Raw genomic sequence first — 25,609 nt, forward strand, 5'->3', positions numbered from 1 at the left:
AATAAACTTCTTTGGCCTCTGGAACCCTGGACTCTTGAGTTTTCTTGCATCTTAGAGAGATTCTTCAAGGATTTTCCATGACATTGACTTCTTCGACTCAATTAGGTTGTGGATTTAGTTTACTGCTGTAATGACTTTTCACGTCAAAGATTTTGGCAATTTTTTGTATGATTAACATTTTCTGAATTTAAACTTACTTTTTTTTATTATCCCTGCTCAATCCAACTAATTTGTACAAGCTTTATGCAGCCTAACCATATAAAACAACTAATAAAAAGCTTATGCTGTGTTAGTAAACATATACATATACTGGCAGCCAAAAGTTTGGAATAATGTACAGATTTTGATCTTATGGAAAGATATTGGTACTTTTATTCACCAAAGTGGCATTCAGCTGATCACAATGTGCAGTCAGAACATTAATAATGTGAAAAATTACTATTACAATTTAAAAATAAATGTGCAGAACATCTTGAACTACTTCAAATCCTCCATGTGCTGCAATGACAGCTTTGCTGATCCTTGTATCTTTTGTCCAGATACTCCGGTGTATTCGTGGAAATACTAGACATATTCTGTCATCGACAAACTTCCCATTGAGGAAAGCAGAAACTAATAAGGAGGTGGCAGAAGATTTAGGATGGGCAGATAACAGGCCACCTTTGTGTGAGGAACAGTGTTGACACCATCATTAGAGTTTATTTAATTATTGTGGTCCATTTAAGAGCTTTGGCTGAGGGGAATTGAAGTGAATAAGATATGTAACTTCTATAGTGCTTTATTTGACATTTCGGAGCTTGACAGGTTCCCTTTGAACACATTTGATGGAAATGTGAGGCAAGGATAAAAGTTTGACGTATATTGTAACTATTTCCCGCCAAACGCATCAACACTCCAGTCCAGTAGGAGGCGAGAAAATCACCAGAAGTTGTTTTGCAAACCGCCATTTATCACGAAGAAAGAACAGTTTGAGCTCTCAATCGGTACGTGTGCAATTTGTTTTATATTATTTGTGAGATTTATAGTTTCAAGTGTGTGTGTGTGTTTTATGTGCATACACATTTTTATCTCATTGGTGATTTAATGATCGTAAATAAGCTTTTTATCGCCGTATGTGACTGGATAAACAAGTTATTAGATATATCATTTAAGCATCTGGAGCATTGTGAATTTGAGTGTTTTTATTGTGTAATGTGTTGTTGAAATCAAACTGAGGTAAATTATGTTACATTACTGACAAATGAGCTCGTTAAATCCGGCTGTTTGTAAATTATTTCAATGAAGGCTATTATATGTTGAATAAAGCTAGCTATGGGCTAATATCTGAGAATATTTCAGGAAAATGAAACCCAAACACAAAGCACACATTTATATTTATATTATCTCAGAATGACTTATTTTATTTAACAGTTCTTGTGTTTTAATAATGTTTTTGAGTGTGATGAATGTCAGTCCATTATAATGAGGATGTTTTTGTGTTCAGATGTTCATCATGAGAGAGCAGGTGGATGTGATCTGCTGTAAATCAGTAGGAACTGATCTGTCCATGCTGGATATTGATGATTTCATCACAGAAATCTCTCAGCTGAAGAAAGAGGTGACGTCACTGAAGACAAAACTGAAGGAGAGAGAACTGTATTCATCCTGCACCTGTTTTGAGCGAGTTCAAGTTGAGATTGTAAGTAAGTTTCAAATGATGTGATATGACTGTGACTCTGTGATGATGAACGGTACAGATGTGATTGTGTTGTGTTTGTCAGGAGCTGGAAAAGGTTTCCTGTCAATCTTCAGTGTGTGTGACTGATGGGACCTCCACAGAATGTCAGGATTCAGTGTGGAGCGGCAGAGATCAGTCCACACCACAGCAGCTGCTGGACAAACTCTCTGAACAGAGATCCAGAGACACACAGGACTCACAGCTCAAAGAAGAAAGCACAACAGAGGAACAACAGAGAGATGAAGGTGATGATGAACAGCAGATGCTGCAGACATCAGTGAAGATGTGTTCAGTGAAGCTGCTGGACTGCAGGAATTTGATGAAGATGAGAGTAGAAACCACAGCAGAGGAACAAGAGAGTGATGATGATGATGAAACCACAGCAGAGGAACAAGAGAGTGATGAAGATGATGATGATTTTATTCCCTCAGGTATTTTCTTCCTTTTAATGTTGTTTTACATTTTGAAGAAATGTCTGCATTAAAAAGTTCCTTGTTGTTTTTATGGTTGTTTTAGAAGTGCTTAGTTGTATTTTTAAGGGAAAGTTCACTCAAAAATGAAAATTGTCTCATAATTTACTCTCTAGACTTTTTTGTTTTGCTGCAGAACACAAAGATTTTTAGAAGAATATCTCACATAAAGGTAGCATAAAAGTAATCCATAAGACTCGAGTCGATCGATCGGTGCATCCTTAATCTTTTTATTGTAATTTTTCCAAAGTTATTACATTTTCTGTGGTGTCAGTGACTCTGGAGTAAAGTTTCTGCTTATAGTCTTAATTTGTTATTTTAATTTAAAGTAGGGCTCGACATTGACAATAAGGACTGCCCAATGGCCCGGGCCAGTGCTGCATTTATAATGTTTGTGCAAATGGACCACAAGTGAGAGAACAAAAAGCGAACAAATCTTAACAAGCACTCGGAGACAAGCGAACTTGATTCTTTTTATCTTGCAAAGACACGAGAGCACATAATATATTGGACGCTGCAAGGAACAAGAGCGTGCAGATACCGAGTGTGACTCAGAAATCACGTGTTTCATTCTCGATCTTTCTCCTCAACAGTTCCCTGTTACTTTTAACTGTTTTGTCTGATGATATAATGGCTAATATCAATAAAACATCTATCACATACTGTCCATAAGTATGTTGGTATGTCATTTAGATGGAAGTAATTACTCAAATATTGTAAATTACTTACAATATCTCAAAACTTGAGCAAATCCAGCGTTTTCTTCTGGTGGAGCGCTCGTGTCATTCGCAGAAGCATGTATTTAATCAGTTTCTGTGACTCATGAATGTTGTATATATCAGTCTGTGACGCTGTAAGCAGGTGATACGAGCCGTGTAAACTGAAAGCTGTCAGGAGATTTCTTCTCGATGGATCCGCACAAGCGCTTGAGAGCAACTTCAAAGTAGAAGAGCTTTATGTGTGCTGCTGTAAATGTTAATGTCGTGTTCATTGTGCGCTGTATGTTCAATTATTTACATTCTGTGTTTTGTGAGAAAATGTGATTGTTAATGTACCATTACTGTTAATTACTGTTGTTATTGTCCTCTATTATATTAGCATTTTTAAATCTGCAAATACAATTTTATTACTAAAAGTAGAATAAACTGCTGTTTACCATTTAAAAAAAAAAAAAAATTTTCTCTCATGAATATTTTATTCAATTTTGAGTAAATATAGTGGTAAATAAAAGTAATATGTTTTCAGCAATTTAATGTAAATGTTATTATATTAAGATGTGTGAGATATCATCATTATATCGGCCTATCGGGCTCCCCTTCTCTCTAGATATCAGCATTGGCCATAAAAAAACATTTCTGTCGACCACCAAACACCGCTAATATATCAATTTACAATAATTAAAAAAATCTTAATATTGAATCGGCATTTCAATATCTTTATAACGAATCAGGAGGCAATTCCCACCCCTTATAAAGACTGGACTTTTGTTGTGTTCTGACCTTAAATTGGGGTTTAATTTGTTTTATTGTTATATTTTTCCCATTTTTAATTGATTTGTCAATTTCTTGTGCTCATTGTAGAGCTGATGAACGAGCAAGATGAACCTCTAGAGCTGAATGAAGTGGAGGAGGAACATCAGGATCACAAACATCATGATTTAATACCTGGAGAAAAATCTTTGAGTGACTCAAAGACTAAGAAGAATTTCTCACCAAAAAAGCCTCAAAGTAGATCAGCCAAAAATACTTTAACCTGCTCTCAGTGTGGAAAGAGTTTCACATGTGAAAGCCAGCTTGATATACACATGAGAATTCACACAGGAGAGAGGCCTTACACGTGCCATCAGTGTGGAAAAAGTTTTGCACAATCACAAATTCTCACACGTCATCTTCGCCGTCACTCTGGAGAAAGACCATTTGAATGTGATCAGTGCGGTAAAACATTTGTTTTGGCAACTTGCCTACAAAAACATCTGAAAACGCATACAAATGAGAAGCCTTACAAATGCTTTTTTTGTGGAAAACGTTTTTCATGCCAGTCCTATTGTAAACAACACCAGAAAATACATACCGGTGCTGGGGTTCATATGTGCTTTGAATGTGGGAAGATCTTTATTACAGCCGGAGACTTGAAACGTCACCAAATAATTCATACTGGAGAAAAACCTTACAAGTGCTCACTCTGTGGCAAAAGTTTCCCTCGGCCACAACACCTGAAAACACATGAGAGAATTCATACTGGTGAAAAACCTTACAAGTGTTCACTCTGTGGCAAGAGTTTCTCTTGTTCAGAACACCTGAAAACACACGAGAGAATTCATACTGGAGAAAAACCTTACAAGTGTTCACACTGTGGCAAGAGTTTCTCTTGTTCTGAACACCTGAAAACGCATGAGAGAATTCATACTGGAGAAAAACCTTACAAGTGCTTACTCTGTGGAAATTGTTTCACTCAGTCACACAGCCTGAAAACACACGAGAGAATACATACTGGAGAAAAACCATACAAGTGTTCACACTGTGGAAAGAGTTTCTCTTGTTCAGAAAACCTGAAAACGCATGAGAGAATTCATACTGGAGAAAAACCTTACAAGTGTTCACACTGTGGAAAGAGTTTCACTCGGTCACAACACCTGAAAACACACGAGAGAATTCATACTGGAGAAAAACCTTACAAGTGTTCACACTGTGGAAAGAGTTTCACTCGGTCAGAACACCTGAAAACACACGAGAGAATTCACACTGGAGAAAAACCTTACATGTGTTCATTCTGCGAAAAGAGTTTCACTCGGTCACAACACCTGAAAACACACGAGAGAATTCATACTGGAGAGAAACCTTACAAGTGTTCACTCTGTGGAAAGAGTTTCCCTTGTTCAGAACACCTGAAATCACATGAGAGAATTCACACTGCAGAAAAACCTTACAAGTGTTCACACTGTGGAAAGTGTTTCACTCAGTCACACAGCCTGAAAACACACGAGAGAATTCATATTGGAGAAAAACCTTACATGTGTTCACACTGTGGAAAGTGTTTCACTCAGTCACACAGCCTGAAAACACACGAGAGAATTCATACTGGAGAGAAACCATAACACTGCTTTTGATGTGGGAAAAGTTTAAATGCAGCAAGTAATCTATATACACATGTAAAAAGGTTTTGCCCAAGTAGTCACAGTGAGAAGACAACATCTTCATGTCCATTGATATCGAGTAAATTGTTAAAAATTCAGATAAACCCAAAGATTACATTTCGTCCATAAGAGCTGCATCATCTAAAGCACATTCAGATCACCAGCCTGTTGTTGATTCCCTGCAGAGGTGGGGGATGGTGTCTTGAGAATTCATACTGGAGAAAAACCTTACAAGTGCCCACACTGTGGAAAGAGTTCCCCTTCTGTCACTCACTTGACTGTGTCGATGTAGTGACATTAGGGGTCAAACTTGAGAGCCAGAGACACATTCAGATCTTTGAAAAAAGGCCAATGAGAATTGGCGAGTAGAATTTGCATGCCACTCCCCCGAAATAGGGGTATAAACATTTACATTTATACATTTGGCAGATGCTTTTATCCAAAGCGACTTACAGTGCACTTATTACAGGGACAATCCCCCCTGAGCAACCTGGAGTTAAGTGCCTTGCTCAAGGACACAATGGTGGTGGCTGTGGGGATCGATCCAACAACCTTCTGATTACCAGTTATGTGCTTTAGCCCACTACACCACCACTCCATATAAAAGGAGTCTGGAATGCGAATCCATTCAGTGGACACAAGCGGTTATATTTCAGTGGACTGAAAACTACTACTGATACGTTCACCTCTTCAGATGCGTGTGCTATTGGATATACGGCACATTCCAGTGAATTTCCCTCTACTCTGCACTCCAATGTGGTTCTGTGTTTGTCCTATGTTGTTTTATGTAGCACCATGGTCCTGGAGGAACATTGTCTCGTTTCGCTGTGTACTGTACTAACTGTATATGGTTGAACGACAATAAAATCCACTTGACTTGACACTGCAAATAGATGAGTCTTTAGTCTAGACTTAAACTGAGTGGGTCTGTGTCCCGAACAGTGTTAGGGAGACTATTCCATAGTTTATGAGCCAAATATGAATAGGATCTACCTCCTTTTGTGGATTTTGATATTCTTGGAATTATAAGCCAGAATTTCATGATTGTAATGAATGTGACAGAATATAGCATGTCAGAAGGTCACTTAAGTACTTTGGAGCTTGACCATTCAAAGCTTTGAATGTAGTTAATGGAATTTTAAAATTAATAAAACATTTAAAAGGTAGCCAATTTAATGATAATAAAATTGGACTTATATTTTCATATTTCTTGGTTCTAGTAAGCACTCTCGCAGCTGCATTTTGAACTATGAAGTTACTTTATTGAACTTGCAGTACATCCTCCCAGTAATGCATTACAATAATATAGTCTTGAGGTAATGAAGATATTAATTCAATAATTTTTTTGAATTTCAAATGACAGATTGGTATCAAATAACACAAGTTCCTTGCTATAGAAGAAGACGTAACAGTACATCCATCGAGAGTCATATTATATTTTAGCTACTTATATTTAGAGGTTTTTGGTCCAATAATTAGTTTCACTGTTTTATCAGAATTGAGTAGGAGGACTTTCTGGCTATCCAGTCTTTGATTTCATTGATACACAATTTGGAGAATTGTGAATTTTGTTGGTTTTAGAAGAAATATAAAGTTGGGTATCATCTGCATAACAGTGGAAATTTATTCCATGATTCCTGATTATATCTCCCAGGGGAAGCATGTATAAGGAGAAAAGTAGAGGTCCTAAAACTGATCCCTGTGGCACTCCTTACATAACTTTTGTTTGATTTGAAAATTCCTTGTTTACACATACAAAGTGGTAGCGGTCTGATAAATAGGACCTAAACCATGCTAATGCAAGTCCATAATTCTCCAACCTATTCAAGAGAATGTCGTGATCTATCGTGTCGAATGCAGCACTAAGGTCTAAAAGCACTAGAAGAGAAATGCAGCCACGATCAGATAAGAGCAAGTTATTTGTAACTCTGATAAGTGCAGTCTCTGTAATGAGATGGGGCCTAAATCCTGACTGAAACTGTTCATATATTCCATTTCTCTGTAGAAATTAACATAATTGGGAGGACACTACTTTTTCTACTATTTTTGACATAAATGGTGGATTTTAAATCGGTCTGTAATTAGCCAATTCTCCAGGATCAAGTTGTGATCTCTTAATATGCGGTTTTATAACTGCAATTTTAAAGATTCTTGAGACATGCCCAAAGGATTGTGAGTTAATAATATTAAGAAGATGTTCTGAGATTACAGGGAATACCTCTGTGCCAGGGCGGTGGGCAGGACCGGGTCGTGATTATACACACCCGGTTCCCTTATCAGGCTAATTAAGCCTCCGAGAGGGATAAAGGCCGATGGCAGACGGTGGTGCGACAAGAGAGAGATAGTTTACGGATATGTCCGTCATGTGTGTTTGTGTCTTTTAAGTTATTCATTAAAATATTATTTATATTATCAAGCCGGTTCTCGCTGCCTCCTTTCCATTGAACCCCTTTACAACCTCTTTTAAGAGGTTTTTTGGTATTGGATCTAACAAACATGTTGTGGCTTTTGAATTCTTGATAAGTTTTCTTCATGACCAATGATGGCAAAGGATTGAAGTTCTCATGAGGAAAATTATGAGACACTGTTTTGCTGAGGTGCTGTGACAGTTGATTGCATATTTCCAATTTTATTTCTAATTATTTCAATTTTATCAGGAAAGAAATTCATGTAGTCATAACTATTGTGCTGCGATGGAAGTTCTGGTTCTGGTCCTTCCACGCACCACGAAATACCAATTTTTTTTTTATTCTACTTACGCTCCATTTTCCGAGTTGCTCTCTTGAGAGCATGAGTGTGATCATTGTTCCACGTTGCACATTTTATTTTTTAAAATTTTTTCCTTTAATCGAAGGGGGGCACTCTAAAGAGTGTTAGAAAAGACTGCAATTATACTTTCTGTTATTATATTAAGTTCTTTTATCCTTTTTAAGATATCCAGCAATGCCGCATTCTGGATTTTAATTAATATTGGAATCGCAAAATAGCCTTCAATGATAAATCTGCATTTAAAACTGTCTGCATCGACTGCCTCAGTTAGCACAAGCTAATAGTACCCTCTAGCGGCTGTGCTAAGATGATGCCATCAACACTGGCGGCCAAAAGTTTGGAATAATGTACAGATTTTGTTCTTATAAAATAAATTGGTGCTTTTATTCACCAAAGTGGCATTCAACTGATCATAATTTGCAGTCAGGACTTTAATAATGTGAAAAATTACTATTACAATTTGAAAATAAATGTGCAGAACTTCTTGAACAATTTCACATATTTCTCATAAAAAAATCCTCCATGTGCTACAATGACAGCTTTGCTGATCCTTGTTATTCTAGTTGTCAGTTTGTCCAGATACTCCGGTGTATTCATGGAAATACTAGACATATTCCGTCATCGACAAACTTCCCATTGAGGAAAGCAGAAACTAATAAGGAGGTGGCAGAAGATTTAGGATGGGGAGATAACAGGCCACCTTTGTGTGAGGAACAGTGTTGACACCATCATTAGAGTTTATTTAATTATTGTGGTCCATTTAAGAGCTTTGGCTGAGGGGAATTGAAGTGAATAAGATATGTAACTTCTATAGTGCTTTATTTGACATTTCAGAGCTTGACAGGTTCCCTTTGAACACATTTGATGGAAATGTGAGGCTAGGATAAAAGTTTGACGTATTCTGTAACTATTTCCCGCCAAACGCATCAACACTCCAGTCCAATAGGAGGCGAGAAAATCACCAGAAGTTGTTTTGCAAACCGCCATTTATCACGAAGAAAGAACAGTTTGAGCTCTCAATCGGTACGTGTTCAATTTGTTTTATGTTATTTGTGAGATTTATATTTTCAAGTGTGTGTGTGTTTTTATGTGCATGTACTTTTTCTGTCTTTGGTGTTTTTATGATCGTAAATAAGATTTTTATATCATTTAAGCATCTGGAGCATTGTGAATTTGAGTGTTTTTATTGTGTAATGTGTTGTTGAAATCAAACTGAGGTAAATTATGTTACATTACTGACAAATGAGCTCGTTAAATCCGGCTGTTTGTAAATTATTTCAATGAAGGCTATTATATGTTGAATAAAGCTAGCTATGTGCCTGTAAGCTTGCCTTTTGCCACAATTTTTCCCCTCATAGGAGTATTCTATGGAACAATCAGAATGTGCTGCGTGGAAAAAAATCTATCTTTATTAAGGATTGGGTTGACAAAGGTGTTCTTTTTGTTTTGGATTTGTTGAAGAAGGATGGCAGCTTTTATTCCTACAATGAATTTATCAACCTTTTTGGAGTGGATTCCTCACCTAAAGTTTATAACTGGGTTATTAATTCTATTTCACCTAAACTTTTGCATATGGTTAGGTCAGACTGTAGCTACAGAGCATCCGTTTGTGAATTGCCCCGGTTATGTATTGGAGGTTTGGAGCTTTCCAATATCAAATGTAACAATTTTTGGATTAGAAGATTTCTTATTAGGAAGATCAGCTGTCATCCCAAAGCTTTTTTCAAATGGAAATTAAATTATCCTTCTCTTTCTACCATTAATATATGGGCTGGAATTAATAAGTTTCTGTTACCTAACAAGTGGAAAGAGCTTCATTTTAAAATTCTACATAATTACTATCCCTGTAACTCTCTTCTTTCTAAATTTAAGTTGGACATCTCTTCATAGTGCGCATTCTGTCATTCTAATTTGGAAACAATACCACATTTGTTTTTTGAATGTGATTATGCAAAGGAGTTCTGGAAAAAGCTGGCCTGGCTTATTTTTTCTGCTTATTACAAACTCTTTACTTTTGAGGTTGTGAATGTGTTGGTTTTGATTTGGGACTCCGGATCAAAGGACATGGATGACAGATTAAAACTGCTTACTTTATGTGGTGAGTTTCATCTTCATAAATGTAAAGTAACTGATTCTAAGCCCAATTTTAGACTTTTTTTGTGTTGATTTGAAATTATTTTACGACTCTCTTTGTTTATCAGCTAATAAGAAAGCTGCTAAAACCTCTTTGTTGCGCAAAGAAATTATGGGTTCAGTATAAATTCCCTCATGCTTTTCTGGAAAAAAATAAATAAATAAATAAATATATATATATATATATATATATTTTTTAAATTTATGTATTCCCAATGTTAATTACTTCTAATTACTTGTATTCATTTTGTATATTTGTTGTTTCTATGCATGTCTTGTGAATTGTGTTTATTTTTTTTGTGTTTAATTGTGTTTATTGTGTTTACTATCCCTTATCTAGCCTATTGCCTTGCTTATTTTGAGTGTAATGTCTTATTTTTATTTTATTTTATTTTTCTGTGCTTGATACATGTATCCCCTGTGCTTTTTGTTCAATAATAAAATTTTTTTTTAAAAATTAAAAAAAAAATAAAGCTAGCTATGTGCTAATATCAGACAATATTTCAGGAAAATGAAACCCGAACACAAAGCACACATTTATATTTATATAATCTCAGAATTACTTATTTTGTTTAACAGCTGTTCTTGTGTTTAATAATGTTTTTGAGTTTGATGAATGTCAGTCCATTATAATGAGGATGTTTTTGTGTTCAGATGTTCATCATGAGAGAGCAGGTGGATGTGATCTGCTGTAAATCAGTAGGAACTGATCTGTCCATGCTGGATATTGATGATTTCATCACAGAAATCTCTCAGCTGAAGAAAGAGGTGACGTCACTGAAGACAGAACTGAAGGAGAGAGAACTATATTCATCCTGCACCTGTTTTGAGCGAGTTCAAGTTGAGATTGTAAGTAAGTTTCAAATGATGTGATATGACTGTGACTCTTTGATGATGAACAGTACAGATGTGATTGTGTTGTGTTTGTCAGGAGCTGGAAAAGGTTTCCTGTCAATCTTCAGTGTGTGTGACTGATGGGACCTCCACAGAATGTCAGGATTCAGTGTGGAGCGGCAGAGATCAGTCCACACCACAGCAGCTGCTGGACAAACTCTCTGAACAGAGATCCAGAGACACACAGGACTCACAGCTCACTTTACTCTGTTCTACTGATGCTCAGGAGAGTGTGTGTGACAGTAATCAGGGTGATCAAACCTCCACAGAGTCTCTGACTTCTGTCTGTAACGCAGGAGAACAGCAGATGCTGCAGACACCAGTGAAGATTGAAGTGAAGCAGGGGGCGATAAACGAAGCTAGAACAACAGAGGAACAACAGAGAAATGAAGGTGATAATGAACAGCAGACGTTGCAGTCATCAGTGAAGATGTGTTCAGTGAAGCTGCTGGACTGCAGGAATTTGATGAAGATGAGAGTAGAAACCACAACATTGGATCATGAGAGTGATGATGATGATGATGATGAAACCACAACAGAGGAACAAGAGAGTGTTGAAGATGATGATGATTTTATTCCCTCAGGTATTTTTCTTCCTTTTAATGTTGTTTTACATTTTGAAGAAATGTCTGCATTAAAAAGTTCCTTGTTGTTTTTATGGTTGTTTTAGAAGTGCTTAGTTGTATTTTAAAGGGATAGTTCACTCAAAAATTAAAATTATCTCATAATTTACTCACCCTCATGCCATCCCAGATGTGGATGACTTTTTTGTTTTGCTGCAGAACACAAAGATTTTTAGAAGAATATGTCACATAAAGGTAGCATAAAAGTAATCCATAAGACTCGAGTGGTCAAATCTACATCTTCATGAGTGATATGATTGGTGTGGATGAGAAACAGTTCAATATTGAAGTCTTTTTTACTCTTAAAAATACATTTATTCTAGACCTCCTATGTGCATTCACGAGAGGTCTGTTGTTTTTTGCCTATTCACAATCTTCACACTTATTGCCACCTACTGGGCTGTTGTGCAAATATTTACTATCATTTTCCTTTTCTTTCTCATCTTGGGTACGATGAAGGGCTGTAGAAACCCTTCTTCATCTTGGTGGGAGGGACAGGCTCTATCGCGTCTTTGAGTGAGAGGGTCGTGATTTCCGCACTTAGGGATTGGGCATGTTCGGTGTTACGGTAAAGTGGACGGGGGGGGCGGGCTGGCAAACTGAATTGCATAACCGAGTCAAATGGTTCTGGCCAGCCAGCGTGACGGACTGGGAAGTGAGATTCACGCGTCCAAACTCTGAGCTAGGGGCACTAAGGGGGCAGTTATTTTTGACATACCCGGCGGGGCGGAGCAGGTAGTATGGCGTCGGGAGGCAGGGGTGCGTCCTGAGGCTCTTGTGCTGAGAATAGTGGTCCGATGGAGGTGTCCTCTGGACTCGTCAGAACCGGCCGGACAGGGAACAGTCGTGGGTCTGAAGGCGAGAGGTCTGCGTCCAGCGCACTGGGGCTGTTGAGGTGTGGCGGCAGAGTGCCATGAGAACTATAGCTCTTTTATTGAGAATGTGGGCAAATGAAATAATTTCAACCAAGGATTCTCCTCCTGGCCCTCCACCGGGGGACGGAGTGGTCTTCTTACCAGCTCCGGAGCGAACCCCTTTGAAACGGGGGTGTCTCCTGGGGGGCGCTCGACGCAGGTCTGAGAGCTGGGCCCGGGTTGAGGCGGTGGTGCAGGATGTTTGAAATGGCCTCCGTCTGCTTCTTCACTGCGGAGAACTGCTGGGCAAGGTCCTCGACGGTGTCGCCAAAAATGCCGAACTGGCAGACGGGCGTCGACGAAGCGTGTCTTGTCCGTCTCATGCATCTTGACCTAGTTCAGCTGCAGATGATGTTCCCGAACCACGAGTGTGGCCATCACCTGCCCGAGTGACCGTGCTGTGATCTTTGTAGCCCCGAGGGTGAGGTCAGTTGCTGAGCGCAGTTCCTGCAGCACGTCGGGATCAGGACTACCCAAGTGCAGATTTTTAAGTGCCTTGGCCTGGTGGACTTTCAGGAGGGCCATGGCATGCAGGGCGGAAGCAGCCAGTCCGGTGGCGCTGTAGGCTTTGGCGGTCAGTGAAGACGTCATCCTACAGGCCTTGTAGGGGAGCACAGGGCGACCCCGCCAGGTGGCGGCGTTCTCGTGTCACAGGTGGATTGCAACCACTCTGTCCACCTGGGGGACCGCCGTGAACCCGTGGGGTTCGCGGGGGCGGAACCGAGCCTGCTGCCATCCCCACATTGGTTCCATCGCCAGCCGCGTCGATCTCGATCCCGTGGGAAGGAGCAACGCGAGGGGTGGCTGGAGTGGTGTTCTTTCTGTTGAAAGAAAGCCACGACCGCAACGTTGCCATGGTCATGCTCTCGCAGTGAGAACATGAACCATCCACAAACGCTGCCTCGGTGTGATCGCAGCCCAGACCCACTAGACAGCGCCTGTGGCCGTCTGAAGCGGAGAGCACTCTACCGCATCCAGGAACTACACAGGGGCGGAAGGGCATCTTTATAAAGACACGTCCTGAAAAGGACGTTCAACGCCTGTATTGTATTTGCTCTTTTAGAGGAAAATAACTCTTGAGGAAATAACTATTTAAGTCACGATGTCGAAGCGCCCAGGGGCAAACTGCACTGCCGTACAGAGAAGGGAGAAAGCCGCTGAAGTGCGCCGTAGATCCAACAGCAATTCGCTCAGAGATGGGAGGAACAGTGTGTGACTCGCAGCTCGCTAAATACACAACCATCGGCTTCGAAGAAAATTTCTGAATGAAACAGATGAATTTCCCTGCCTTTATACCCATATGTACGGGGGTGGGACATGCAAATTCTGTCTGCCAATTTCTCATTGGCCTTTTCTCATAGATCAGAGATGCAAAAGGCGCTCGAGAGACCCCTAGTGAGCGACAGACCGGGAATCACAATTAATACCAGGAATTGGGAAAAATCAGCGCTTACAAATCGCGATTCTTGAGGCAAACGATTTTGAATGGTCTCCCTGATTTAAATATTTTTTTTTTATTCATTTTGAAATGGATACCTTTTGCTAAATATTCTATTATAATTAGTTTATTTAAAATCACAGTTTGTTTTGTTGTAACATGCTATTGTGTTACCAAAATAATAGATTGGCATAAAATTCATTTAAACAGTCACATGCATCAGAGCCACGTCAGACGCGCGTGATCTCGTGATATTTCTCCTCAACAGTTCCCTGTTACTTTTAACTGTTTTGTCTGATGATATAATGGCTAATATCAATAAAACATCTATCACATACTGTCCATAAGTATGTTGGTATGTCATTTAGATGGAAGTAATTACTCAAATATTGTAAATTACTTACAATATCTCAAAACTTGAGCAAATCCAGCGTTTTCTTCTGGTGGAGTGCTCGTGTCATTCGCAGAAGCATGTATTTAATCAGTTTCTGTGACTCATGAATGTTGCATATATCATTCTGTGACACTCTAAGCAGGCGATACGAGCCGTGTAAACTGAAAGCTGTCAGGAGATTTCTTTTCGATGGATCCGCACAAGCGCTTGAGAGCAACTTCAAAGTAGAAGATCTTTACGTGTGCTGCTGTAAATGTTGTGTCGTGTTCATTGAAAATAGCCAGAGACACGATGTAGTTCCACAGAAAGTCATATATTTATTTCCGTACATCCACTCCCGATTACACCTTATTTAAGACTGCTGCTATAATACATTCTCGCAGACTACCGTGATAACACATTCTCTTGCACATGAAGTTAACAATCTCCCTCTCTTCTTTAAATAAAAAAAACAAATGAAAGGATGACTTTGACATATAAAACATTGTCACCAAATACAAACGATTTTCAGAACACAGTAACATTTAAGTGAGCTTAAGTATTTAAACAAACAAAAAAAATGTACCAAGATAAATGCTCAATAGTTCAGATATTACTATTTCCATACACCCTCATACAGCGCTTTAAGAAGCATAAGTGAGGAAGCACCTTTCTTCGTCAAACAGTCAGCAAGTTGGGACTTGGCTTCTGACCAACGCACTTCTTTGATTTTGTTAGCATGTAGGAGCTCTTTGACACTACTTATTTCTAATCTTAGTCTCTTCTCTGTGACCTGTTTTGTAGACTTAAGAGCGTCAAACAGGGAATGGTTATCAGTAACACAAATAACGGGAAGAGCATTAAGATCAGCTTTACCAGTGGTAAGCTCAGAGTAGAGCATAGCCAAGAACATAGCATTGTCAATACCATCTGACATGGCAAGGGTTTCTCCTGCCAGTGTGCTTCTTACCACACGTCTGATTTTCTTGGACTGCCAAAACAGAGGAGAGAACTTTCCTGTTTTTTCCATGAGGGCAATTAAAGGCCCTCCCTGTGTACCTCCATCTGGAAGATTGCCCAGGGATACATCACTGAAAACCACCAAACACAAATCATCACTGTTGCCCAAGTGTTGAAACTTAAGTGTGACCTTCTCTGACTTAAGTTTACGGATCACTTTGTTCACTTCATGTATGGACTGGACAGTAGCATTCTTAATGTTGGATGCTAGGCTACATGTGTCAAACATAACATCTGGTCTAGTTTGTTTAGCAACCCACAGAATCTGTCCTATTTTGGACCTGAGTTGTTCTCTTTCTTTCTCGTTTAGTGGAGCCTCTCTCTGTACAGCACGTGCTGCCTGTAAGTGAACTGGTTGTAAGTTTTCAATGTAACTGTGCTGATGCACCTGCACTACATCACCCACAGTAGCAATGTCCATCCCCACGTATGAAAAACTCCCATGCTCTTCACGACCCACATGAAATGCAGATTTAAGTACAGGGATGACATTAGTTACAAAGTGCTCTGAACCTGCCCAAAAAAAATCATCCACATGGCATGCCAGTACTCCTGTCACCTCAGACTGCTCATTCTGCCAATAGAACACTGCAGGATCAACCCGTGACATTTTACCACCACTGTTCAGCATGAGTTCTTTGACCTTGTTGTACCAGTAGAGGGAAGCGTCTGCGAGTCCATACACACATTTCATTAGTCATGTGACATGTCTAAAGCTTCCTTTTTACCCTCGCTGCCATTTGGTTCAAGATACTGCACGTTGTACCAGTTTTTATATTGCCCTTTTGCTTTTCCTGCTCTGCCTAAAACTCTGGCAGTGTGCTTAGTACCATCATCTCTGTTTGTAAATGTCACTGTCTGACCTGTTCTCAGTTTGACACCAGTGGAACCCACTGTATTAGTAGCATCACTCTCTGTCTCATTAGTTTGCCTCACGTCTTCTCTATCATCTGTTTCTGCGTTTTCAGAGATTTGCACGTCTCCATTAACACTCATTTCATCATCTGAGTTCTCTGACACATTCGTGTGTATTACATTATCTCTTTCTTTACTATTTTCAGGAACATCAGGTAGTACAGGTTTATCCTCATCCTGTGCATTGACTTTCTTCAGCCTGGACTGGTGTACTCTGACAAGAATCCCACCATGTCTGATAAACACTACAGAGCCATCCTGACCGATAACTACAGCAGGGCCTTTCCACTCTGTACTGTCTGCTCGTTTGTAGTACACTCTGTCTCCTGTCTCATACTTTTCATCTGTAGCCCTGAGCTGCTTTCGTAAAGCTCTTCTTATTCTTTCTGAACATTCCACCTCTGTGAATGCTCTTCTGGAAGCATGCAATGCTGCTAGGTGCTGTCCTACTCTAGTACTCGTAGAAGTGCCCTCTAGAGCAGGCAGTTTATCAATCAAAACAGAGGGAAGATTAGGATTGTGACCAAACACAAGCTGGTGTGGACTATAACCATGCACATTGATCATACTGTTTTTGGCCATTAGAGCCCAGTCTAGAGCAGTCTGCCAGCCACACCAGTTTTCCCTTTTCACCTTCAGGAGGATCTCAGTCAGTGTCATGTTGTGTCTCTCCAGCAGGCCATTGCTCCAAGGACCGTATCCCGCTGTAGTCTTCACCTCAGTGTTGAATTTTTCTGCCATCTCTCTTATCTCCTCATTGTTGAACTCGCCACCGTTGTCTGTGTATATTCGTTTGGGGGCACCATGAACACTTATCCACGAGTGAATGAAGGAGTTGACAATCTCCAAGGCTTTCTTTGTTCTCACAATGTTTCCAGCGCTGAAGCATGTGAAGTGGTCGATGATGTGGAGGTACCATTCGCCTGGCTGCAACTCATGTAAATCCATTGCCACCGTCTCATTGTACTCTGAGGCTAAAGGCAAACCAACAGCTGGCTTGGGCTTAGTCCTGCTATATCTTTGACATACCTCACAGTCACGGATGATCTCTTGCAGAATAACTAGACAGTCTTTATCAGTATTTCCGCCGGTCTGCGGAGGCGTGGCCAAACTGCTTGTGGAGCTTCAGCAGAACTTTACGCTTCTCTTTTGTAGACATATCTGCTGTAACGACAAGGATTTCACTTTCATTGGTGTCCACTTCAGTATTACCATCTCTAATGTCAACACAATAGTGTCCTGAACTAGTGAGCTCAAGAGGCACCGTGTAACGGTTACCCTCTCTTGTCCCTCTGTTGCCCTTTGTTTTCCACCTTGTCACTTTTCACTTCTTAGTTTTCACTTTAGTCCCTTATTTAACTCCATAGTCCACCCTGTCTCGTTTCACTGTTGCCCTCTTGTTTACCATTGTTGTCACTTTTGCACTTCTTAGTTTTCACTTTAGTCCCTTATGTAATTCCATAGTCCTTGTTAGCGTTCGTGTTCACTGTTCATTGTTTACACCTGCCCTTGTTAATTTGCCTTTGGTTTCTGTTAATCACCTTGTTATCTTGTTTGAGTTCTGTTCTTTCATTGGCCACCTTTCCTATGTTTGTGTATTTATACCCTGTGTCTTTGTCCAGTCTTTGTCGATCGTTGTTTGATGTTTGCCTGATGTTTGCGTCTCTCCCTTGTTCCCTGTTTGTCTCTACCGTGGTTACCTTATCTAGTTTATGTTTCTTTTCCCCATCGTGGGTTGTTCTTTTGTTCATTTAGTGTTTTTGTTATCAAATAAACTCAAACTGCGTTTGGATCCGCATCTCCTCGTCAGCCTCATTATTCAGACGTTACAGAACGATCGACCACACAATGGATCCAGCAGTTTTTCGAGCGAATTACGATCTGCTCAGCCTGAAGCAAGGGGACCGACCTATAGAAGACCACATCCACGACTTTCTGGCTCTGGCAAACGTTTCAGACTTTCCTAATTACTCCCTCGTGGTCTTCTTCCGAGGCAACCTGAATGACGGGCTGAAGGAGCAGCTGCCACCGGCAACGCGTGACTGGACGCTTCACGCGTTCGTTGAGGAGACCCTACAGATCTGCGGTTCTCATTTAACAGTGGACATCATCGAGGAGAACCCCGTAGCGCCTCCGCAGAATTGACCCTCCATTCAGCCCGTGGTTCGTCCTTTCGCGCCGGTCAACGAGCCAGCGCGGTCCTCTTCGTCAGCCCGGAGAAGGAGGAGAAGACAAGCTTCCGCCTCCCGGCCCATGCCGGCCCCTGTCAGCGAGCCCGTCCCCACGCCAGTCGCCTTCCACGAGCCAGCGCGGCCCACTGCGTCTGCTCGGAGGAGGGAGAGAAGACGGGCTTCCGCCTCCCGGCCCGCGCCTGCCACGGTGAGCGAGCTAGAGCCCACGCATGTCACGGTGAGCGAACTAGAGCCCACGCATGTCACGGTGAGCGAGCTAGAGCCCACGCATGTCACCGTGAGCGAGCCCGAATCCTCGTCAACCACGGTAACCCAGCCAGTGCCTGTGGCCTCGACCGTCCCTGAGCCAGCGCCAGTAGCCATGACCGTCCAAGAGCCAGTGCCCAAAGCCACGACCGTCCAAGAGCCAGTGCCAGTAGCCGTGACCGTCCAAGAGCCAGTGCCAGTAGCCGTGACGTCCAAGAGCCAGTGCCAGAAGCCTTGACCGTCCAAGAGCCAGTGCCAGTAGCCATGACCGTCCAAGAGCCAGTGCCAGAAGCCTTGACCGTCCAAGAGCCAGTGCCAGTAGCCATGACCGTCCAAGAGCCAGTGCCAGTGCCAATGGCCGTGACCGTCCAAGAGCCAGCGCCTCTCGAGCCCCCTAGGGTTCCGCCTCCCAAGTCTCTCAAGTCTCTCAAGCCTTCCAGGGCTCCTCCTCCCGAGCTTTCCAGAGCTCAGCCATCCGAGTTTCCCAAGCTTTCCAGAGCTCAGCCATCCGAGTTTCCCGAGCTTTCCAGAGCTCAGCCATCCGAGTTTCCCGAGCTTTCCAGAGCTCAGCCATCCGAGTTTCCCGAGCTTTCCAGAGCTCCGCCTCCCGAGCTTTCCAGAGCTCGTCCGAGCTCCAGCTCGTCCGAGCCTACCAGGGCTCCGCCTCTCAAGCCTCTCGAGCCTACCAGGGGTCCGCCCCTCAAGCCTCTCGAGCCTCCTAGGGCTCCGCCTCTCAAGCCTCTCGAGTCTTCCAGGGCTCCGTCTCTCAAGCCTCCCGAGCTTTCCAGAGCTCCGCCTCCCAAGCTTTCCAGAGCTCCGCCTCCCGAGCTTTCCAGGGCTCCGCCTCCCGAGCTTTCCAGAGCTCCGCCTCCCGAGCTTTCCAGAGCTCCGCCTCCCGAGCCTTCCAGGGCTCCGCCCCTCAAGCCTCTCGAGCCTACCAGGGGTCCGCCCCTCAAGCCTCTCGAGCCTCCTAGGGCTCCGCCTCTCAAGTCTCTCGAGTCTTCCGGGGCTCCGTCTCTCAGGCCTCCTGAGCTTTCCAGAGCTCCGCCCTCCGAGCTTCCCGGAGCTCCGCCTCTCAAGCCTCTCGAGCCTTCCAGGGCTCCGCCTCTCAGCCCTCTTGAGCCTACCAGGGCTCCGCCCCTCAAGTCCCTCGAGCCTTCCAGGGCTCCGCCCCTCAAGCCTCTCGAGCCTGCCAGGGCTCCGCCCCTCAAGCCTCTCGAGCCTGCCAGGGCTCCGCCCCTCAAGCCTCTCGAGCCTGCCAGGGATCCGCCCCTCAAGCCTCTCGAGCCTGCCAGGGCTCCGCCCCCGAACCTCTCGAGCCTGCCAGGGCTCCGCCTCCTGAACCTCTCGAGCCTTCCAGGGCTCCGCCCCCCGAGTCTCCTACGGCTCCGCCCCCAGAGCCTCTCGAGCCTCCTGCAGCTCTTCCTACGGGGCCTCCTACGACTCCGCCTCCAGAGCCTCCGATTGCTCCGCCTCTCGATCCACTCAAGCCTTTGACGGCTCCGCCCCAGAGCCTCTTGAGCCTCCTACTGCTCCGCCTCTCGAGCCACTCAAGCCTTCGACGGCTCCGCCCTCAGAGCCTCCCGAGCCTCCTATGGCTCCGCCTCCCGAGACTCCTCCGGCTTCGCCTCTCGAGCCACTCAAGCCTTCGATGGCTCCGCCCTCAGAGCCTCCTATGGCTCCGCCTCCCGAGCCTCCTCCGGCACCGCCTCTCAAGCCACTCAAGCCTTTGGCGGCGCCACCCTCAGAGCCTCCTACGTCTCTACCCCCAGAGACTCCAGAGTCTTCCTGGTCTCCGCTCCTAGAGCCTCCCACGGTGCCGCCTACCTCGGCTCCGCATCCTGAGCCTCTTCAGCTCCACCTCCTGAGCCTCCCGAGCCTCTCCCGGCTCCGCCTCCGAAGCCTCCCTTGGCTCCGTCTTCAGAGCGTTCATCGCCCTCGCCTCCTTCGGCTCCGCCTCCTTCAATTCCTCCTCCGGAGCCTCCCGAGCCTCTCCCGGCTCCGCCTCCGAAGCCTCCATTGGCTCCGTCTTCAGAGCCTTCTTCGCCCACGCCACCTTCGGCTCCACCTCCAGTGGCTCCGCCTTCTGAGCCTTCTACACCATCGCCTCACTTGGCTCCGCCCAACACTGTTCCGCCTCCTGACCTGCCCAAGGCCTTACCACTTGAGTCTGCCATGGCCCTGCCTAAGCCTCCTTTGGCGCCGCCTCCTAGGTCTTCTATGGCTCCGCCTCCGAAGTCCTCCTTGGCTCCGCCTCACACGGCTCTGCCAGCCTCTGTCCTGTGGCCTCTCCCCGGGCCTCCTGGCCTAGTCCCGGTCCCGTGGCCTCTTCCCTGGTCCCCCGGACCTGTCCTTGCCCTGTGGCCAGCTCCCAGACCACTGAAACCTGTCCCCGCCCGGTCGATACCACCCCGGCCTCCCAAACCTGTCCCTTTGTGCCCCCATGGACTGCCTGGTTGTCCCTTGTGCCCCCGTGGACTGTCTCATCTCCCTTTGTGCCCCCCGTGGACTGTCGCATCTCCCTTTGCGCCCTCGTGGACTGTCTCATTTCCCCTCGTGGCCCCCCCCGGATTTCCTGCCTGCCCTCTGTGCCCCTCGGACTGCCTCCTTGTTCTTGTGCCCCCCCTGGTCTGCCTGTCTGCCCCCGGATTTCCTGCCTGCCCAGTGTTCCCCCCTGGTCTGCCTGTCTACCTATGTGCCCACTTGTACTGTCTGTTTGCCCCTGGTGCCCTCATGTTGTTCTTATGGACTTTTGTCTTTTGTTGTGTGTTTGTTAGGATCGTCTGGAATCCGATCTTTAAAGGGGGGGCTATGTAATGGTTACCCTCTCTTGTCCCTCTGTTGCCCTTTGTTTTCCACCTTGTCACTTTTCACTTCTTAGTTTTCACTTTAGTCCCTTATTTAACTCCATAGTCCACCCTGTCTCATTTCACTGTTGCCCTCTTGTTTACCATTGTTGTCACTTTTGCACTTCTTAGTTTTCACTTTAGTCCCTTATGTAATTCCATAGTCCTTGTTAGCGTTCGTGTTCACTGTTCATTGTTTACACCTGCCCTTGTTAATTTGCCTTTGGTTTCTGTTAATCACCTTGTTATCTTGTTTGAGTTCTGTTCTTTCATTGGCCACCTTTCCTATGTTTGTGTATTTATACCCCGTGTCTTTGTCCAGTCTTTGTCGATCGTTGTTTGATGTTTGCCTGATGTTTGCGTCTCTCCCTTGTTCCCTGTTTGTCTCTACCGTGGTTACCTTATCTAGTTTATGTTTCTTTTCCCCATCGTGGGTTGTTCTTTTGTTCATTTAGTGTTTTTGTTATCAAATAAACTCAAACTGCGTTTGGATCCGCATCTCCTCGTCAGCCTCATTATTCAGACGTTACACACTGGTTGCTTGAACATGACAACTCATGTCATTCTCCATGTCTAAAACAGTTCCTGCTCTCTTTAGAGACATTTTGTTCAGCAGTAAAGGAATATCAACAGGAACAACTTCCGTTTCAATGTGACATTTTGTTAGTCCGATCTTAGCGGGAAGCTTCACCTTTCTGTTGGAGTGTACCACCTGACCATCACCAAATCTGAAAGGTCTGCAGCTTGAAAATTCTGTTTGCAGCAGTTCGTTTATTTGGCTTTGGCTCAGGTCTTTCATGTAACTATCCAGCCACTTCTCACCACAAACAGTACGTGTGCATGCAGTGTCAATGATAGCTGATCCCAGTGATTCAGTTAGGAAGATCTCAGAGTCCATCATGACTTTTGTAAATAGTGTAATATTACACTCTTCCACATTTTCATCTTCTGCTAGCTTTACCTCATTTCTCCGATGAGGACAGTCTTTAGCCCAATGGTACGTGCTCTGACAAATGACGCATTTTGTTCTCTTACCATATTTGTCGAGTGGGTTTGTACCTTGCTGTGACTGCCGCTGTCTGCTCTGTGACAGGCCGTTGTTCCATCTGAATTTGCACGGTGGCCTCTGCTCCGTGAAAAACGCCGCATCTTGAGTCTCGCTGCCGCCGCTTGCTCCACTGGTTTTTCCTCCGAAAATCCGCTTTAACGCTGACTTCATGGATGCGAATGTCAAATCCTTGCACGCTGTAAGTGCTAGCTACCTACTCTTCTCCTCGAGACAAGCTGTGTCCAGGAGTTTAAAGGGTAACTAAACCCTAAACCAACATTTTTTAGTTAATTATCTGTAAGAATGGGGCTTTATTAGTACTGGTCATTGATTCAAGTAATTTTTTTGACATGTGTATAAAGTGTTTTAATTCTACAATATATGGTGTAAAAACGTCTGAGTGCTGCCCTCTTCAGGTTGAACGGTGGCTACTGCAGTTGAATTTTCCTATTGGCTGTTTGCGGTACTTTGTGACGTAAGCGGTGACAGCTGACGTAAGCAGGTTCCAACTCACCACGCCCTTGGTACGAGCTACCACGCCCATGGCAGTATAAAAACCATCTCGTTTCGTCAAAACCACTGTAGCGAATCAGGAGTTGGAATTGCGAGTATTGAAAACGATCAGGATAGAGTATTTTAGTATCTATTTAGCATAGCATTTATATAGTTATTTAGATTATTTCGTGTAGCCTAGGTAGTTAATTAGCATATTTGTTAGTGTAGTATTGTTAGAAGCATAGTTAGTTAGTAGCATAGCATTGCGTCAGTTAGGATAGCTTCAAGTTAGCATAGATTATCTGTATTTAGTACAGTGGTCAGGATGGTACGTAGGTGTAGTGTTTCTGGTTGCAACAGCACTGCTGGACTGTATAGCTTTCCAGCAGACTTGGAAATTAGGCGCCGGGGATGCACGTCCTTGTTCTGGAAGACCGCGAGTTCCCGCCTACAGCTGGAGGAGTGTGCAAACTGCATTTTACGCGGGATTGCTTCACCAAAGCAATGGAGGTGGAAATGGGCTTCTCCAAACAGCTCGTGCTGAAAAGCGACGCAGTGCCAAACTCTGCTCCTCCTGCATGGACTCCACCACCTCAGCGGCGTCTTGAGGTGAGTGATCATATATATTTGAATCACAATTTAAGGTTAGGCTAAAGTTAATCCTCTGGGGTCGACAAACGCGCGTTCGTGATGCGGGAGTTTTAAACGTATTGCACCCTTATACATTGTATTACGGTATTGACTGTATAGTTTTATTTGGAGGTATACGGTTTTGTACATGATGACGTTACGCTTTACGTCACATTCTTCTAAGTTGAGAGAACAGCTAACTGATGTTATGTTCAAGTGAAGCTTGCTAAATAAAAATCCTGCTAAAAAGATAAACATCACTGAACAGCGTTTCGTTTGTTTTCCCTGCACGCGAGTGAAGGTGAATGCGCACTCGGATGCTCAACAGGGAGTTAAAACCGCAGTTTGAGCCAGCGGCTCGAATTGATATGGCTCCGGCCCTGTGTCCACAGACAATTCACCCTCCTCCACTTCAGGTGAAGGTGGGGGAGAAAGGTCCTCGACTTCAAAAGACCGCTCAGTGGCAAAGCTACTTGCGTAACTCCAGTCACTCTCCATTTTAGAGTCTGACAGCAGCTGTCAATTAATCTGTCACTATGGGTCACAGGTGCACGCCCCGCTCAGCCCCGCCCTCGGTTCGTCCCCTCTATCCCCGCTGGGGTCTGCCCACTTTGAGCATTTTTCAGATATTGCTAGTGGGTGGAGTCAGACTCTGAGCAGGGGTTTAGTTACCCTTTAAACGCTAACACGGCGTCAGGCAGGGTCATGTCGTACTTCTTCATGCAGTTGTATCTCTGCTCAAAGTCTATGATGTAGTCCGTCAAGGACACCGCGCTGTCTTTGGAAATCGAGTTGAAATGAGAGTATGCTTCATAAGCGCAGTCTTTTTCTTCTCAAGAATATCGCGTCCAGCTTAGCTAGCAAGGTTTCCATACCATCGTCTTTGTTTAGATCGTTCGCGGGTATTTCCAAAGCGGTCTCTCTGGCTCGCCCCTCGAGGCCCAGCACCACCGTGAGTGCCTGCTTCTTCTTGTCCAAGTCCGTAACAAGTCTCCAAATACTAACTTCATTTTTCCAGCACTCGTATGGTCGGGCTTCGTCAAGCTTAGGCGGTACTCTGTAGTTGGAAACCATCCTCTGCTACCATGAAAATAGCCAGAGACACGATGTAGTTCCACAGAAAGTCATATATTTATTTCCTTACATCCACTCCCGATTACACCTTATTTAAGACTGCCGCAATAATACATTCTCGCAGACTACCGCGATAACACATTCTCTTGCGCATGAAGTTAACATTCATTGTGCGCTGTATGTTCAATTAGTTTGATTCTGTGTTTTGTGAGAAAATGTGATTGTTAATGTACCATTACTGTTAATTACTGTTGTTATTGTCCTCTTTCTATTATATTAACATTTTTAAATGTGCAAATACAATTTTATTACTAAAAGCAGAATAAACTGCTGTCTACCAAAATGCTAAATATTCATCATTATATGATGGGGCAGTGGTGGCTCAGTGGTTGAGGCTCAGGGTTACTGACCAGAAGGTCGGGGGTTCAAGCCCCAGCACCACCAAGATGCCACTGTTGGGCCCTTGAGCAAGGCACTTAACTCCAGTTTGCTCCGGGGGGGTTGTCCCTGTAATAAGTGCACTGTAAGTCGCTTTGGATAAAAGCGTCTGCCAAATGCATAAATGTAAATGTAAATTATATCAGCCTATCGGGCTCCCCTTCTCTCTAGATATCAGCATTGGCCATAAAAAAAAACATTTCTGTCGACCACCAAACACCGCTAATATATCAATTTACAA

At 43.6% G+C, this 25,609-nt stretch overlaps 2 protein-coding genes and 1 pseudogene across 2 annotated transcripts in view; all 3 read left to right on the top strand.

The window, feature by feature from the left end:
• Window positions 1–893: 893 nt before the first annotated feature.
• On the top strand, window positions 894–6,232 carry LOC127624960 (zinc finger protein 883-like). The gene is made up of 4 exons (XM_052099940.1): window positions 894–983; window positions 1,484–1,678; window positions 1,761–2,148; window positions 3,768–6,232. Exons 2-4 carry the CDS (start codon window positions 1,484–1,486, stop codon window positions 5,279–5,281), a joined length of 2,097 nt encoding a protein of 698 aa, XP_051955900.1. The 5' UTR covers window positions 894–983; the 3' UTR covers window positions 5,282–6,232.
• A 5,271-nt stretch (window positions 6,233–11,503) lies between these two features.
• LOC127624944 (zinc finger protein 208-like) overlaps window positions 11,504–25,609 on the top strand; it is a 114,194-nt gene continuing 100,088 nt past the window's right edge. Inside the window, exon 1 of the mRNA XM_052099877.1 lies at window positions 11,504–11,700. Within this exon, the coding sequence (XP_051955837.1) occupies window positions 11,617–11,700 (84 nt within the window). The 5' untranslated portion in view covers window positions 11,504–11,616. The remainder of the gene's footprint in view (window positions 11,701–25,609) is intronic.
• The window catches only part of LOC127624975 (zinc finger protein 665-like), a 45,269-nt pseudogene continuing 43,347 nt past the window's right edge, over window positions 23,688–25,609 (top strand).

The sequence above is a fragment of the Xyrauchen texanus genome, chromosome 31 (genome assembly GCF_025860055.1).
Source record: "Xyrauchen texanus isolate HMW12.3.18 chromosome 31, RBS_HiC_50CHRs, whole genome shotgun sequence".
Classification (NCBI taxonomy): Eukaryota; Metazoa; Chordata; class Actinopteri; order Cypriniformes; family Catostomidae; genus Xyrauchen; species Xyrauchen texanus.

Bases quoted from the DNA above. Each gene is read 5' to 3' on its own strand.
- LOC127624960 (XM_052099940.1), top strand. From the start codon at position 1,484: ATGTTCATCATGAGAGAGCAGGTGGATGTGATCTGCTGTAAATCAGTA. The intron at 1,679-1,760 runs GTAAGTAAGTTT...TGTGTTTGTCAG, and splicing joins AGCGAGTTCAAGTTGAGATT to GAGCTGGAAAAGGTTTCCTG. The intron at 2,149-3,767 runs GTATTTTCTTCC...TGCTCATTGTAG, and splicing joins TGATGATTTTATTCCCTCAG to AGCTGATGAACGAGCAAGAT.